This window comes from Sorex araneus, chromosome 3, assembly GCF_027595985.1.
Source record: "Sorex araneus isolate mSorAra2 chromosome 3, mSorAra2.pri, whole genome shotgun sequence".
NCBI lineage: Eukaryota > Metazoa > Chordata > Mammalia > Eulipotyphla > Soricidae > Sorex > Sorex araneus.
Window position 1 is genome coordinate 8,392,077 of NC_073304.1, and position 18,206 is coordinate 8,410,282.

General features: G+C 44.6%; 1 protein-coding gene across 15 annotated transcripts in view; it reads right to left on the reverse strand.

Annotated features, from left to right (window-relative positions):
- Positions 1–18,206, reverse strand: part of UNC79 (unc-79 homolog, NALCN channel complex subunit) — a 295,942-nt gene that overhangs the window by 60,661 nt on the left and 217,075 nt on the right. For all 15 annotated transcript variants that reach the window (XM_055133643.1, XM_055133648.1, XM_055133638.1 and 12 more), the window contains 6 exons: positions 15,128–15,230; positions 12,346–12,486; positions 10,203–10,241; positions 3,241–3,353; positions 3,058–3,143; positions 2,147–2,320 (listed from right to left, as the gene is read on the reverse strand). In XM_055133643.1, coding sequence (XP_054989618.1) covers positions 2,147–2,320; positions 3,058–3,143; positions 3,241–3,353; positions 10,203–10,241; positions 12,346–12,486; positions 15,128–15,230 — 656 coding nt within the window. The remainder of the gene's footprint in view (positions 1–2,146; positions 2,321–3,057; positions 3,144–3,240; positions 3,354–10,202; positions 10,242–12,345; positions 12,487–15,127; positions 15,231–18,206) is intronic.

Genomic DNA, 18,206 nt, shown 5'->3' on the forward strand with positions numbered 1-18,206 from the left:
GGGGGGGGTTCCAGCTGACCCCAGCAGGGGGGACTTGTACTTCCAGGCTCTCCCTTTCCTCAGCATCTTAGTCATGCTGCTTCACTCGCTAGCCTTGCAGTCAGGTTCCCTGGGGCTGAGCTGTCACACATCAGGCTTTCCTGCTCTCTGATGCTAGCTTGTCCAGTGCTTAGTGTTCAAGTCAAAAATTTTGGAGACAAGGGCCAGAATAATAGAACAGTGGATAGGGCATTGGCCTTGCAAGTTGTTGACCTGGGTTCGATCCCAAGCACCCCCTCTAGCCCAGGAGCCATACCAGGAGTGATCCCTGAGCACAGAGCCAGGAGATAGCCCTGAGCACCACCGGATGTGGCCCAAAATGAAAACAACAACAAAAGACTTTGAGGATAGCATCTTCCTATAGGCATTTGAACTTGTAAACAATGAAGGAACACCCCCCCCCCCACACACACACACTGCAACATTGCATCTCACACACACACACAAACACACACTGCAACATTGCATCACACACACACACACACACATACACACACACCAGTCTGCCAGGGAAAAAAGATATCATCAGAGGCAGTTGATAGTGAATAAAGTGCTTTACATATGTGTTTACTCATTTCAGAAGTGGTGCTCTTGACTTATAACTTCTTGCCAGATTATTAAGTGACTCATTTTGTTCCTACTTAAAACTTTCTGCCTTCAAGCTCAGATAGAGAAGGGAATACCAAGTAGAGGATGTCGGGAGGACCCATTCAGGTTGGAAGATGCGAGCTGAAAGTAGACTATAGACTGAACATGATGGCCACTCAATACCTCTATTGCAAACTACAACACCCAAAAGGAGAGAGAACAAAGGGGAATGCCCTGCCACAGAGGCAGGGTGGGGTGGTGGGGGATGGGGTGGGGGTGGTGAGAGGGATACTGGGATCATTGGTGGAGGAGAATGGGCACCTGTGGAGGGATGGGTAAGCGATCACTGTATGAGTAAATTGCAAACACAAAAGTTCATAAGTTTGTAACTGTACATCACAGTGATTCTCTAATAAAATTTTTTAAAAAATAAATAAAACTTTTTGCCTTCAGTATAAAGCACAGAAAAGCTTATGGAGCAAAGTGGTTAAAAAAAAATCAACAGCCACTCCTTTCTCCCTGCTCTCCAGACCTGAATACCTTTAACTTGCCCCTCTTTACAAGGGGTTCAGAAGTCACTTGGCCAAAAGAACACAGGATGATGAGTCACGAGAGAATTCTAATCACCTCTCTGAATTTTCAGGCCTCCCTCCAAAAGCTGGGAAATAGAAGTACTAGAAAGGATAAGACTTTCCTAAGTGTCTTGCTTTTGACAGATAGAATTCTGATTTGGCACTGAACAGGTTCATGTTGAAAATATTCTTTGGCTTTCAAATTTCCAAGTAAGTAAATGTACATTCTCAGAGAGGGTAAAGGTGATGGTGTGTGTATATATGGGAGGGGGTGGGGGGATGGAGATAGAATACAGCAAATAAAGAGAACAAACTTGCCCTGCAAAAATACTTGATTCAGAACACATAAGCAACTGCTTTCCTTGGCTAGTTCTCTTAGGGAATTACATTTTATGCCTGGTCTCTTTTAGATAAGACCGACTATTGACTTACTGAGTTACTATCCACTTGAGAAAAATTTTTTAGTTAAACATCAGCTGTTTTCCTCACTTTTTAAAAATTATTCTGTGGGAACGTTGTATGACTGAATCCCAGCCATGAACAACTTTGGAACAGTTTATCTCAGGGTGATTTAATAATTTTTTTAAAAAATATTCTGTAAAAGGTAACAAAAGATACAGAACAAAACTTACCCTTTTGAAAGCTAATGCTCAAACCCATATATTGCTTATCCACAAATACTCTTCTCTGTAACAGACTCCTCACTTTAAAAAAAAATAAAGCCAACTGGAAATAGGAAGGACTAAGGCCAAATGCCGACTGCTCTTATTATTTTGTGACATTTGGCAAGAATAGCCAAAACAATATTCTTTACCCCACGACAAATTCCTCATAACCCTTCAGAAACCCTGAAGGGTTATGAGGAATTTGAGGGGCCCCGCTTCTCTGTGAGCAGATGGACAGCAAACACAAAAGTGATTTCAAAGGTAATCCTGGGCCCCGCTTACCTTCAGAGGCAGAACACAAGGCAGCTTGGCAAAGAACGTCTGAAACTGGTTGCTGATAGTGGTCCACAGGCTGCTGGGGGAGTCCATGGGCAAGGCCTCCATAAAGGTAGCTATGTTTTCCAAACAGCGTATCATAGCACCCCCTGCTGGTAAATTCTTTTTGTTATTTAGACCCTAAAAACACAAAAGCATAGGCAATCAACTGCTGAAACAGCAAGGCACTTCACCTAGCTACGCGGTGAAGACCGGTTCATAAAAAGCACGTACGTTCGCGCTAGAGGTGTGTTGTTGTGTGCTGCGTAATCTAAACAGTGTAATCGGAAGGAGTTGGGGGGAGTCGGAGTTCAAGCAAACTTAGGGAGGGGCCTTGGTGGCTTTAGAGGCTACGAGGTGGAACGGGGAAGAAATAGCGGGTTCGGGAGGAGTTCGGGGTCACAGAGCGACTGTCTCACGAGCCTCAGGCTTCAAGCCCAGCCCTGAGCCTGCCGCAGGCAAGAGCACGACGGGACTGACCCGAGCTGCAAGGGAGTTCCAGTTCCGGGAGCACCAGCCACCGAGAAGTGAGCCCCGTGACAAACCCATGTGTGTGACACTTTTTTCACTTTCCCAACTTATTTACATGTTCATTACTGAAAACGCATTTTTGCCTTGTGGGCCGCAGCCTGGGGGTCAGGGGCTACTCCCAACACTTTGTTCCCAGAGCTTTGTTGCTGGAGGTGTCGGGTGGGGGGGGTACTACAAGGGCCAGAGGATGCCCATCCATGCCCAGAGCTCCTGCCTGTAAGCATGAGCCCATTCGACTAGCTCCCTGGGCCCCATCACTAGCGTCTTAACGGTCATCGTTTTAGACCGCAAAAGGCTCCATCTCACGTTTGCATGGACTAAGTGGCTTTGACGCCGGGCAAACCTACCTCCAGGAGCTGGCTGAGGGCAGCGATGGAGCTCAGCTCGTTGAAGTCCATCAGGGACGAGGCCAAGGTCCGTAAAAAAGTGCCATCTGCAAGGCGGAGGCCGGGCGTTAGTTAGGGCGGTGGGTGGCGGTCTGGACGCGTCCGGGAGGGCAGGGGGGGGGGGCCGGGGGTGCCGGGACTGACCTTTGATGGTGCTCTGGAAGAGCTGCGGGAAGATGCCGTTGGGAGCCAGCTGGTGGAAGATGCAGCGCAGGAACTGCTTGGCCACCCCCGCCGCATTGCCGGGAACCATCATGCTGTGGGGAGACCCCCGGGGAGGAAAGGCAAGAGCTCAGGACTCGGCCCAAGAGAGCGTGGGCGCGTGTGTGCGGGTGGGCATCGTGCGCGGACGTTCCCAACCGGTGCCTGAGAATCAGCCATCGGCGTGAGGAACTAACATCCGATTCCCACTGCAGCTCTCTTCGCCTTCTGTCCTTAGAGAAGAGCCAGGAAAGGCCACGACTCCCCCCCCCTCCCTCCCTCGAGCAAGCACAGGCCACGGTAGAGCCAGAGGGGGAAAGTGACCTGTTGTCACCTTCCCTGTCCCTGCACGGAACATGAGCCTGAACGAGAACCTCAGAGGAGGGTGTTGGTAAAAACAAAAACAAAAACGCCAAGAAGGGTCACTGGCCCGTTCTTGGCACAGCTGAGCCCGTACTCATAAAAAGAACAGCGCATGAATAAGTCTATTTTTGCCCTTTACCCTCTTTGTAAAGGGTAAATGGCTGGACCGGAGCGATAGCACAGCACCTTGCACGCGGCCGACCCGGGTTCGATTCCTCCATCCCTCTTGGAGAGCCCGGCAACTACCGAATCTCACCCGCACAGCAGAGCCTGGCAAGCTCCCCATGGTGTATTCAATATGCCCAAAACAGTAACAACAAGTCTCACAATGGAGACGTTACTGGTGCCCGCTTGAGCAAATTGATGAACGATGGGGCGACAGTGACAGTGACTGTGACCCTCACTGTCAAAATGAAGGAACACACAGATCCACAGTGGAATAACTAGGGAACCCTAAGAGAAGATGAACTCACGCAGCTCACAGCAACGTGGGTGGAATAGGAGCACATCGTGTTAAGCAAAATAAGTCAGAGGGAGAAGGACAAATACTAGCTGATGTCACTCATCTGTGAGAAACAGACACAGGAAAACAGAGCGTATCCAACCAACAAATCCCTGGTCTCAGATTACACAACGAAGATTGCCAAGCTGGGGGGTGGGGTAGAGGGGTGGGGGGTGCCAAGAGGTGGGCTAGAGAGGACGTAAGGAACAGGAGCCTTGTGGTGGTGAGGTGCAGTGTCTACACACTAAGACCCAAGAAGGCTAACACTATCATAAACGTGTCACCTTGACTACAACAGTTTCCATTAAAAAGGGGAGTTCAGGTAGGATCCTGTGGTCCGGCCCCTCAAGCTAAGGAGGAACTGTGCCAGAGGTGGTGAGTTAGAGGCAAGCTACTGGAAGGAACAATGGTCCCTGTTAGCTGCTTCATTAGATCATGTCTATTCGGAAAGGCAGCTCAAACTGACCCGAGTCTGACCCTGGTACCGCATGGCTCCCAGAGCACCACTGGGCATGGTCCCTAAACACTACCAGGCCCCGCCATTAAACTGTCAGGCCTGCATCGACAGGAGTGGTGGGCCCTGAGTTCCACTGGGCTGCTGCTTTTTAAAAAATGTTCATCTGAAAGAGATAACATTAAACACTGCACAAGTCTGCACAACTCTCTTTTGGAAATAGAGGTGGAGATCTATTGCAAACCACAACACCCAAAAGGAGAGAGAGAGAGAGAGAGAGAGAGAGAGAGAGAGAGAGAGAGAGAGAGAGAGAGAGAGAGAGAGAGAGAGAGAGAGAGAGAGAGAAAGGGAATGCCCTGCCACAGAGGCAGGATGGGGTGGAGGGGTCGGGGTGGGGGTGGTGGGAGGGATGCTGGGACCACTGGTGCTGGAAAATGGGCACTGGTGAGGGATGGGTACTCAACCATTGTATGACTGAAATGCAAGCATGAAAGTTTGTAAGTCTGTAAGTGTACCTCACAGTGATTCACTAATAAATTTTTTTTTTTAAAGTAGAGGTGGAGAAAATGCTTCCCAGTTTATTTCATGAGGTTGACGGAGTTTTACAACTAAAATTGGATCAAGTCATCACCCAAACTAAGAAGGAACCGTAAAAGAAAACACAATACAGACTGAGCAATATTCCTCAAGGACACTCATTCCTGCCATAGAGGAAAAAGGGAGGCTCAAGACCAAGTAGTTTATCGCAAGAATGTAAGCTGACTGAACATTGAAAAATCAAGTGGAGGAGGTTGGAGCAAGAGTATAGGGGATAGGGTGTTTGCCTTCCCAAATGGTCCCCGAGCACTGCCAGGAGTAATTCTTCATTGCAGAGCCAGGAGTAACCCCTGAGCATCGCTAGGTGTGACCAAAAAAAGCCAGTGAATAAATAGGTTTTTTTTTTTTTCAAAAGAAAGACCAAAGTCAATGTATTGGACTAAAGGACAAAAAATATTATTGTTTTAATAGATTATGGAACTACATTCGACAAACTTTGATGCACAGTCATGACAAAAGAAAACAGACTTGAAAGGCAGGAGGAAATGTATTGAGTTTGATAAAGGTTCATCTATGAAAATCTGTAGTAAACCTAATTAATGATATTACATGCTTTATCCATAACATCAGCAACACGGTGAGAGCATTTACTTGATTTTTATTTTTATGCTGCTGGTCTTACATGGTGTACTATGGCAATTTAAAAAATAAACATGAAATCAGAAGAAAAAATTAATTTTTGATGAATAGTAAGTGCTAAATATAAACGGTTAAAATCATAAAAGTTTTAGAGGAAGTGGCTGCAGAGATAGTACAGGAAGTAAGGTGCAAGGCAAACATCTTACTTCCTGTACTATTTTTGAATCCCTGGCACTAATGATGGTCCCCTGAGCATTGTGAGAAGTGACCCCTAAATACAGAGGCAGGAATAAATGCTGAGCACCACCACTGGGACCCAAAAACCAAAACAGAAAAACTTTTAGAGGGAAATATTGGGAAATATCTTTTTAACCTAGGGGAAGATTTCTTAGATAGACTAATAAAAAAATCATAAACTGCTTTAAAATGTTTGAGTATTAGAATTTGTCTTAAATTGTCTCATAAAAACACCAATTAAAAAAAGGATTGGGGGGGGGGCTGGACTGATAGCACAGCGGGTAGGGCATTTGCCTTGCACATGGCCAACCCAGGGTTCGAATCCCATCATCCCATATGGTCCCCTGAGCACTGCCAGGAGTAATTCCTGAGTGCAGAGCCAGAAGTAACCCTGTGCATCGCCAGGTGTGACCCAAAAAGAAAAAAAAAGGAAAAGGTTGTCCCCAAACTGGGCAGAAATATTCTCAAACATATATAATAAAAGACAGGTATTGAGACTACATAAAAGCTAGACAGTGAAGAGCATAGAGTATGATTCCATTCAGAAGACAGGGTCAGAATATGAATAATTGGGGGTGCAGCCTTTATAGGAGTGGGGTCTGAGTGGGAGGGTGCAGGAGGAAACTTGGGGGGTGATGGCAATATTCTGGAGCTTGGTCAAGATTTGGCTTGTGTATGTGTATCAAAACACAGTGACCTTACATTACATATGAATATATTTCTTTTGCACACATTTTACAGTAAAAGGAAAAACATGGGGGCTGGAGTGATAGTCCAGCAGGGAGGGCATTTGCCTTGCATGAGGCTGATCCGGGTTAAATCCCTGGCATTCTATATGGTCCCCTGAGCCCTGGCAGAAGTGATTCGTGAGTGCAGAACCAGGAATAACCCCTGAGCGTTGCCAGGTGTGGCCCAGAAAGGAAAAAAAAGAGCCAAAAAATGAAAGAGGAAAATGAACAAAAATTATAACTTCGCTGAAAAATATAGGGAAGGAGGTATACCAATGTTTGAAATTTACTTAGAACTGCATCAAAAAGAAAATGAGTTGAGGAGTAAATAGATGAGCAGACAGACACCTGATAAAGTATGTAAAAGGCTCCTTGTGTAATCTAGCAGACAGGCATATGTGTTCGCTATCATAAATTTCAACTTTGCAGTAGGTTTTTCAATACTTGATAATAAAATTTTCAAGAGGAAAGGCCTTTTCAAAGGAAATTCTAGACTGAAGGGAGCAGAACCATGGGCAAAAGCCACATTACAGAAGTACAACAACAGCAATGCCATCTTGTGTCTGTTGGACCTACTACAGTTATGACATCACACAGTCGCTAGTACTTGGACCTCAGAACAGATACTTCTGGAGGATAAGTTAAAATCCTTCTTTTGTAGACAAGAAAACTGAAACAGAGATAAATGTGCCACAAACACACAATCCGTTTTTGCATTCCCCTATATCTTCTCCCCTCTATTGCAAAAGGCAAGTGCTAACACCCACCTCCACCTCCACATCCACCCAACATCTTTCTCACTATTTAAAAATCTTTGAATGATTTCCCACAGCTGCCACATGGAACCCCAAACCATTTAAAGTCGTTTAAAAGCCATGTAAAATCAGGCAAACCAGGTCAGGAATGAAGGTACTTATTTTGCATCCTACTGATGCAAAAGTTTCCGAGTTTGTGACTTAGACAGACTACTTTTCAAAGCTCCACACCAAATTCTTTTTCATCTCAAGACCTCTGCAAATGCATTTTCCATAATTATTTGCATAGTGAGACCAAGGTCATTTTTTCAGATACCAGTTAACCATCACCTTTTTCACTTTTAACGTTACTTCTTTAGAAATACTTATTTATTTAACTTTTTATTTTTTTTATTTTTATTTTTTGGCTTTTTGGGTCACACCTGGCGATGCACAGGGGTTACTCCTGGCTCTGCACTCAGGAATTACCCCTGGCTGTGCTCAGGGGACCATATGGGATGCTGGGATTTGAACCCGGGTCGGCCGCGGGCAAGGCAAACGCCCTACCCGCTGTGCTATCTCTCCAGCCCCAATTATTTAACTTTTTAATTGATTGAAGTTCTGTGATTGACAATATTGGGCATGATGGCTTCCCATGTACATATTTCCAACACCATATTCATCACCAGTGTCCCCCCATCTCCCTCCCAGAACCCCAATGGCTCTCCCTTTCAAATGCCACAAACTCAGTTATGTGGATCAGTTCTCTTGCTGGGGTTTAACATAACTTTTTTTTTTTTTTGCTTTTTGGGTCACACCCAGCGATGCTCAGGGGTTACTCCTGGCTCTGCACTCAGGAACCACTCCTGGTGGTGCTTGGGAACCATATGGGATGCCGGGGATCGACCCCGGGTCAGCCATGTGCAAGGCAAACGCTCTACCCGCTGTGCTACTGCAACTGCCCCAACATCACTTCTTAAAGGAAACTCTTCTCTACTCCCTTCATTTGTACTATCCAGACCAGATCGGATCTACTTGCTGTATACCCACTCATTCCCTCTCGCCTTACCGATCCATGCCATTGTTCAGACATTCTTCCCTCTATCTAACATCTGGCATCCAGTCTCTTAGAAAATTCTGTTGATCAGACTCAAGATATTTCTCGAATACATCTCTAATCTCTGTTTTTCACTACCGTGAAACAAATCATTTTTTAAAATCTATTTATTTTTTTAATTAGTAAGTCACAGTGAGGGTGCAGTTACAGATTCACACATTTTCATGCTTGTTTTTCCCTCATGCAATGTTTGAGAGCCCATCCCTCCACCAGTGTCCATTCTCCACCACCAATGAACTCAGTATCCCTCCCACCCCCCAATCCCATCCCTCCCCATCCTGCCTCTGTAGCAGGGCATTCCAATTTGTTCTCTCTCTCTCCTTTTGGGTGTTGGAACCAAATCATTTTTCATCTTGAACCAGCACCACTGAAATGGCCTTCAACCCATTTTCCCTGCTTTCATTTTCATCCCCTATGGTCCATTTCAACATACAAGCAACAACTCTCCTTGCTGCATCTTTCTCCTCAAAGTGACCCTCGAACTCTACCTGGACTGGCCTCCCCATTCCCTGTTCTCTCTCATCTCCTCCCACTATTCCATGCTCCTTCTGCCAAGCCTTCTTCAGTTCCCAAATATACAAGGAATTTTCCTGTTTATAAAAGAGCCTGTGCATCTGCTGGTTCCTCTGCCTGGAACGTTCTTCCCAAAGCTTGCTGCATAGATCACTGTCTCCTTTTTCAAGTGTTCAAGTTCCACTTCTTCAGACAGGCGGTCCTTGACCATTATTTCAAAAATATAGTTCATGTGCTATTCCCTGAGCTTACATGATCATTTTCTACAACACTTAGCATGAAACAATAATAAAATACATGAGCAATTTTCTTATTGTCTTTACTCATTGTCTGCCTCCTCAACTGAATTCTAAGTCCCTTAGAGCGAGAATTTGTTGTTCTGTTAGCAGTTCTGAGCAGACACTCCATAAACACTTGCTAAGTAAATGTTAGATGCAGCTCGCTATACCTTTTCTTCATAGAGCAATCTTACAATTAGAAACGTGTGCACGTAGTTTTATTCATCATCACCTCTCCAGTACTAAAAGAGGAACCTAACAGGTACAGCAATCACATCATGCTTTACCCCATTTGAAACCTAAGTGCCTAGCACAGTTCCTGGCACAAAACGGGCTTAAAAGTATTTGGTGCCTGGAACAGGGATGTGACTTAGAGTCAGAGTGATGCTTCATACAATAACTCTGGGGTTCAATTCCTTTAGGCGCACATACAAATATTTGTTGACTAGATACGCAAATGAGTAAAAGCATGGACAGAAGATGCTCAGGGCTGTGAAGAGCTGCACTGAGACCATTTTGTTCCTTCCCTATTGGGCAACTTGATATTTTAGAAAAAGAATCTATGCTGAGGAGGGAGCTGGAGTGATAGCACAGCGGGGAGGGCATTTGCCTTGCACACGGCCGACCCGGGTTCGATTCCCAGCATCCCATATGTTCCCCTGAGCACCACCAGGGGTAATTCCTGAGTGCAGAGCCAGGAGTAACCCCTGTGCATCGCTGGGTGTGACCCAAAAAGAAAAAAAAAGAATCTATGCTGAGGAAAGAACAAGAAAGTGAGATCTGGGCTCACTTCAAGAACTTACCTTTCTGCCTGATTCGAAAAAGTAGTGCTGGACGCCAACCTAGGAAATAAAGCCAACAAAGTTGTGTGATTATCTTTGGCTTCTGTATGATGAGGGGATACAGAGCACAACACGAAGGTCTCTTGATCAGAGGCAGAGGTCACACCCAGTGGGCCGTCTCCAGGGTTCAAATAAGCCTAGTCTCTAAGAACTATTTTCTACATCAAGTCAGATATCCTCTACAGGTAAGTGGCTTTCATCTGACACAGAGCCCTACAACGTAACTGGCATTAGAACTGCATTTGACACAGTCATTTCCATGTGAATTCCATTCAAAATTTACTTTTTGCTTTTGCATCTAATCCTGGATTCTAACTACAAGAAAATAATCTACAAATCACAAAAGGCCCACAAGATAGTAAAACAGGATAGGAATATTTATCAGCTAATTGATTAACTAAAATGATATACTACGCAGATAACTGTGTCAAGCTATACCATCAATGTCTAATTTTTTGAAAGTAAAATTATAGGGTTCTATATGCAGTGAAATATTTGATAGAAATTCCGCTCAAAATTTATATTTTTATGCATAGGATCCTGGATTCCAACCACAAGGAAATAACCTATAAATCATAAAAGCCCTAAAAGATAGTAAAACAGTATAAGAATATTTTTCAGCTAATTGATGAAATAAAATGGTATATTGTGAAGATGACTGTGTCAAGGTACACAATGTCTACTTTTTTAGAAGCATAATTATATGGTTTTATATGCAGTAAAATATTTAATATGTTGTTGCGCGAAAAAGAATGTACAAAATTAGTGGGTTTAAAACAGTGTTTCCCAAAGGGACAATACTGCCTCAAGGTGCAACTGTAGGGTGCTTTCTTTCTTTTTTTTTTTTCTTCCTTTTTGTGTCACACCCATCGATGCACAGGGGTTACTCCTGGCTTTGCACTTAGGAATTACTCCTGGCGGTGATCAGGGTACCATATGGGATGTTGGGAATCGAACCCAGGTCAGCCACATGCAAGGCAAACGCCCTATCCGTTGTGCTATTGCTCCAGCCCCCAATGTAGGGTGCTTTCTTTTTGCATAAACAAGGTATATTTCCAGGGGAAACTCTGAGTGCTTTTTTTTTTTGAAAAGTCAATCATCAGCCAAAAATGTTTGGGAATGAACCTCTTAAAGAACATGCAGGGATCATTAAGATATTGAGGAATCAAGTAAGAATAAGGAGACAGTTTTCTTAGGTTCCAAGAGTGGGGGACTCGGGTTGTGGCTCAGGTCATACAGCCTTGCAAGTGTGAGGCTCAGTGTCACCCCTGGCACTGCACAGCATCCTGGCCCCAACCTCAGCACCACAAGTGCCGCTCTGGTGACACCTAAGCACTGCCAGGTGTGACCTCTGCCATCACAGTATTTTTTAAAGACTATGAGTAAGTTGACTCCAGAGTCTATTCAGGGAGGAACAGGGCGCCCAGCTCTGACTCAGTCTCAGTGGCTGGGTTATGGGTGATCTAAGGCTAAAGACACAACAGTGATCAGTCAACACTGGCAAAGGAATATGCAGTGGTGAAGGGTGAGGCAGAAACACGAATGACTGTTCCTAGGAAAAGGACAGGTAAGATTTCAGCGCGTAAAGATAGGGGCTGGAGTGATAGCACAGCGGGTAGGGCCTTGCACTCGGTCAACCCAGGTTCGATTCCCAGCATCCTATATGGTCCCTGAGCACTGCCAGGGGTAATTCCTGAGTGCAGAGTCAGGAGTGACCCCTGTGTATCGGTGGGTGTGACCCAAAAAGCAAAAAAAAAAAAAAAGAGAGAGATAAAGATAAAAGTCCATGGAAATGGAGGGGAAATGAGATGGTGTTGTTGAGTCAGCCAGGACTGAGAGCACCCTGGGAGACTTCCGGTGATGTTCTTAATGTCATTTCCACCGGCTTCATTCTAACAATGTGGTTCAGGACCCACTACCCAGCTTGGAGACTCAACCAAAAGACTGGCTCTCGCAACTTTTAAGATCAGCCTTAATTGGTCCCACGAAGGACAAGCGTCTGTTAGATGACTGGGTGGTTCCCCTCTGCACCAGCAGTTTTTATTTCAAGACCTAGACGGAATAAAGCTCCTTCCTGCGAGAGCAGAGAGAAGCCGGCGCTCACCTTCCCACAGATTGCATAATGTCCAGCAACAGGGGGGCAGCCAAGTCTGGGCTTAAGTGAATGAACGTGGAGAGGACCACGATGGCCAGCCCCAAGGTTTCCTCATCGTACTCCTCCAGAACGGCCCCACAGTCATGGCATCTGCAAAGAAAACAGAGAAATTCTTTGCACCAAAGCCAGCAATGGTTTCAAGACACAGCAGACTGCCCCCCGGCCCTTTCTGCTGAGTCTTGGAAAAGGTCTTGCACTGGCCCCACACCCCACCACCCCCCTCCAACACACATACACACACACACACACATTGCCACTAAGCAGATTGCACACAAAGCTGAGAGCAAGAGGTGCCCTCTGGTTGGAAAACATTTCAACTCCAGAAGCATGTGACCCGTCCGGGAATCACAGCTGTCTTTCCACCGAGCACCAAGCCACTCACAGTCAGAAGCTCTGGTTGAAAGATTTTATGAGTATGAAATTATTGCTAGGAACAGAGACTTAATTTCTTTTTAACGGAAATGGAAATGCCTAGGTACAAATGAAAGATTTTGAGAGCTTTGGAATTTAGAAATGCCCGGGAGAGTGGCCAACTCTACGTGAAGCACAGAGTGTACAACTTAGATCTGTTCAAGAAACGCACCACACCTACTGAGTGTGATCTGAAAACACACAGTGGCATTTCCTTAAGGAACTCAGAGCTCTCTCTGGAGTGTCCAGGTGTACAGTCAGGTTTTATTCAGCTCGACCAAAGCCAGAGTCCTGCCGGTCACCTGCAGCTGGGTGACTTCATAAAGTGAAATTCTACTGGGCAGCACAGGTCTCAGAGTCCTCAACTGTCATTGTGACCGTCCCCTTGGAAAACTTTCCTCAATATGAGGGAAAAAAATTTCTCCTAATTCTAGAGTGATAGCGCAGCAGGTAGGGTGTTCGCCTTGCATGCGGTCGGCCCAGGTTCGATTCCTCCGCCCCTCTCGGAGAGCCCGGCAAGCTACCGAGAGTATCTCACCCACACGGCAGAGCCTGGCAAGCTCCCCGTGGTGTATTTGATATGCCAAAAACAGTAACAAGTCTCACAATGGAGATGTTACTGGTGCCCGCTCGAGCAAATCGATGAACAACGGGATGACAGTGGCAGTGACAGTGACCCAAAATACAAATGGACCAGAAATGTTTTAATTTATTTTCTGTTATAAACAACCTTTTTTGTTTTGTTTTTTTGTTTTTGTTTTATTTTTGTTTGGGAGCCATACCCAGCAGTATCCAGGGGTTCTTCCTGGCTCTGCATTCAGGGGTCACTCCTGGTGGGGCAATCGGGGACCGGCTGGGATTAAACACAGGTGTGTGTCATGCAAGGCAAGCACCCTAACCATTGTGCTACCTCGCCGTTTTCCAAATTGACTTAAAAAAAGAAAACACAGGATTCACAAATAAAAACCAAAAAAAGGGGATAAGAGAATATGGAGTGCATACGAAGGAGCTTGGAAGGCAATTAAGAAGAATTGCAATTTGGTGGAAAGCATAAAAGGCAGTAATTATACCGGAGGGGGAGCCAAGAACAGCACCCAGGAATTCCCCGTGCAGACATTTTAAGGAAGCTGTGAAGACGGCAGGCACTCCTACCCCTGCCACCAAGACAGCCGGCCAGCTGGTGTTTATTCACACCTCCTCCTCTCATTTTACCAGAACCCTAATCTCTCAGCTGGATCACCTTTACCAGGAAGCCTCCCAGACCCAAAGGAATCCTGTCTCCTGCTTTATCATACTCACTGAACAAAGACGTATGTGCCAGGGCAATGTATGAGGAGCCTGATCTATAAAATACAGAAGACAGGCTCCCTGTCTAAGGAATTTACAACTGACTAGGGAACATGCGTAGAGAAACAAATAATCAACATTCTATGTGACGGGCAGGGATATAGCTCAAGAGGTTGGAGTACATACTAGAGCCCTGGATTCAATCCCTAGCACCCACCACAAGGCCGTTCAAAGCACCCCAGGCGTAACTGCTGAGCACTGAGCCATAGTACCCCCCTTAGCACCACGGGGTGTGCCCCCCAAGCAACCAAAACTCACAATGTGGTGAAAAGCTAAATAGAGATGCATCAAAAACTATGGAAACTCGGAGAATGGCTTGACTAATTCTTCCAGGTGTAATCAGGAAATCTTTGCCTTGAGCTAGGTTTTGAAGCACGGATAGGAGATTCCCCTGTAGAAAACTCATCTCGGAAGAGAATCTGTAAAATCACGCTCTGAAGATGGTGAGGGGGCTGGGAAGAGTTCCCCATGAGCAGTGGGAAGGCTTTACCCTCATAATTCAAAAGATCTTTCATAATAAACCAAAGTATTTGGACTTTATCCTGTAAGAAACGTGGGAATACTAAAAGCTAATGAGCTGGGAAGTGATATGACCAGTTTAAGATTCAGAAAATGACTTCTGAGGCAGGAAAGGCGTAACAACCACATCTCAAACTCAGTCTCATTCTAACAATTGGAAGCGTCTGGTTTGGAGATTATTTGTGTGAGATTCTGTTAGAAATCAGCAACCAGAGGAGGATTACTATTTGCCTTCTTCTAAATGAAAAATCCGCCTTGGCATACACGGAAGCTGCCCAGGAGGACCCTCTGCACTTCTGGATGGCAAATGCATCGCAACGTGACGGTTCCAGCCCTTGGAAGAACAAAGCGTGACTCAAAACCAGAGCAGGCCCCCTGTGATAATCTCGACACCCAATCCGTGGCGAAGTCTAAATTCTGTAAACATGGTGAAGACGGGGAACGTGGCACTTACTTGTCTGTCATCACTGTTGGCTGCTCATCTGTGAATTCTTCGGGCGCTGGCACAAACATACTGACGATGCTGGGTGCTGACAGCAAGCTGGATTTAGTGGCACCTGGGTAAGCAGCATAGACAACTGGTGAATAAAGATCCGTTGATGAGGACCGGGGGTGGGGGGCAGAGGGTGGGGGCAGCCGGGGAGGGGGGAGGGGAGAAACATTCCCTTCTTGGAATCCCACCAAAATTAATATTCCCAGGATGGGAACTGGATAGCCCAACTGAACTGTAAAACACCCTCGGGAGAAAAATGAATCTAAGCAAGGCTGCGATTTGCTTCTGCAACGTATGATTTGAACAGCTAGAACTGAATCTCTGCCTTGCCTTCCTGATGTGAAAGCAATCAGAAAAATTTCAGGTGCGCCTGCAGGTTATTAGGACAAGATGGTGTCAGGGGTTAGAGGATAGAAATAGATCCAAGGGAACCTTAAAAGCTAGTGTGCTTCTACTATCACAAATAATACCAACACTCAAAGGCTAATCACTTGGGAAGGGAATAAATATCCGTGAAACTACTACACTTCAAAGGAAAGGGAGCTATTTGAGCTAGGAAATATCAGTACGGTTTTATTCTCAGGAAATTAATACCATAAGCCCCAAAGCAAAGACTTCATTTTTCAAACTGAAATGAATGGATTAAATATTTATAAATGAAATATCAAGTGCTTTAAAGTTCAGTGACTCTATCCAATAAATAGTTCAGTGTTTAAAACTGGATTTTGATGCCTTCAGAGAAGTCTGAGGTAGGAGTCTTGGCAACATTCTCCAGTGAGGAATAAATCTGGGAGCCAGAATTCTGTTTCCTATTAAGAAAATCCTGGACAGGACAGAATCTCCAAGAATTATAGAATTGAGGGGCCCTGAGAGGAATCCTAGGATGATAAGCTCAAACAATCCCATGTTCTATACAGTAATAAATGAGATCCCGTTTCTCATCGAGGAACTAGTAATGTGTTGCTAAAAGGCAAAACACAGCTGTATGATCTTTCTTTAAATAGAATAAATGTCATATTTATGAAATGAATTTTGAAAGTAGCCAATACAAAAATTCTAGAAACAGTCCGTGGAAAGTCTGTTCTCGTTCTGAGAGGGAGGAAGGGTATCAAGTCCTTTCAAGAGTCGAGGATCATTTCATGCCACACACACATGCCTTGCTTGATCAAAGGTTACAAAATGTGCTTCTGAGAAGCAGATGTGTGAGCAGAAACGGCAAAGGAAAGTATCTGAAAGCATTTTTATCCTGTTTGACAATCCTAAAATTTGGAATCCAAATTTTACTGCTGTATTTCTCAGCATCTCTGAGAAACCATTCTTTTCTAAGTGAACCCCAGAGTCTCATAAACAGAGATCTTTGTTTCACAAAGATGGTGTCACAAGTGTTGGTACTATCACTTTTAACAGGTAATAACTTGGCCAAGATAGAAGACATATGGTAAGCACCATAAAGTTGCTTCAAGAAATCAAAACACAGACATTTCAAACTCCAATTCCCATAATTCAGAACATTGACAAGCTATGTCTACCAGATGTCAAAAAGCCTGTTATGGAAGCAGTGCTAAGGGGTGGGTGCTCACAGCGATAGGAGTTTACATCAGAAAAGAAGGAATCGCTCAAATTAATAACCTAACCTCGCAGCTGGAGAAACTAGAAAGAGAACAACAAATGAATACCAAAATAAGTAGAAGTAAAAAGAAAAAAATAATTAAAAATTACAACGTTGGGGGGGGGAAGGTGGTGAAATAAGAGTGTCAGTGAAACCAGGAGTTAGTTTTACCAAAAAAAAATAAAGAAAATTGGGCTACAGACATAGCATAATAGGTAAAGTGTTTAATCTTAAATGCAGCCCAGCTGGATTTGATTCCTGCACCATATATGAGCACTGCCAGGAGTGATCCCTGAGCAGTCAGAAGTACAAAAACAAGACAAGGCTGGAGCGATAGTACAGCAGGTAGGGCACTGACCCTGCATATGATTGACCCAAGTTCAATCCCCCACACCCAACATAGTCCCCCAAGCCCACCAGGACTGATCCCTGAACACAGAGACAGGAGTAAGCCCCGAGTACTGCCGAAAGTAAGCCCTGAGCACTGTGGTCCCAAAACAAAGAAAACAATAACAGCAAAAACAAGATTAACAAACGCTTAAATATACTCATGAGGAGAAAGAGGGAAAACCCCAAGTACATCAGAACAGAGATGAAAGGGAAAAATTACAACAGACATCTGAGCAATGCAAAAGCTCATATGAAATTACGTGAACACACCAGATTTGATGGGATGTAATGCAGAAGTAAATCAACCTCAACTAACAAAAACACTAGCATAGAAGGTTTAACTTGCAACAACGGCTTAACAAACCCTCAGATAAGGACTCAATGTCCCCAGGGTCAGATACAACAACTTTCACAAGTTTTCCTCAACAGAAATACTTTTTGTCCATTCTGTTAGGCATTTAGTGGTAACAAGCAATATAAAATAAATTATCATGGGCTGCTATGGGGACAGACTTGAGGGTGGTTGGGAAAATGGAGACAGTGGTGGAAAAAAGTTAACAGAGGTGGAGGCTGGTGTTGGAATGTAATGCCTGTAAAAAGTCAGCATGAACCACTTTCTAAACCACAGCCTTTAAATAAAATGGGGGGAAAATTAACTATATGAACAACTCTTCACCATTATGCTGGATAACCTAGAAGAAATGGATGGATTCTTAGAAACATCCAATATCCTAAGATCGAATCAGGAGGAAGCAGAAAACTTGGACAGATAAATCCAGGTGGATGCTGGTGGGAGGAAAACTGGGGACACTGGTGGTGGGAAATGTGCACTAGTGAAGGAATGGGAACACTATGACTAAAACCCAATCATGAACAACTACTTTTTAACTGTGTATTTCATGGTGAGTCAATAAAAAAAATTTTAAGTGGATTTCTTTTGCATGGCAAAAGATACTTGAGCTAAAATGAAATTATGCCCTATTAAATGGAAGAAAACATTTGCATACCATAAGGAGCTAATATCTGAGACACACAGAGCTC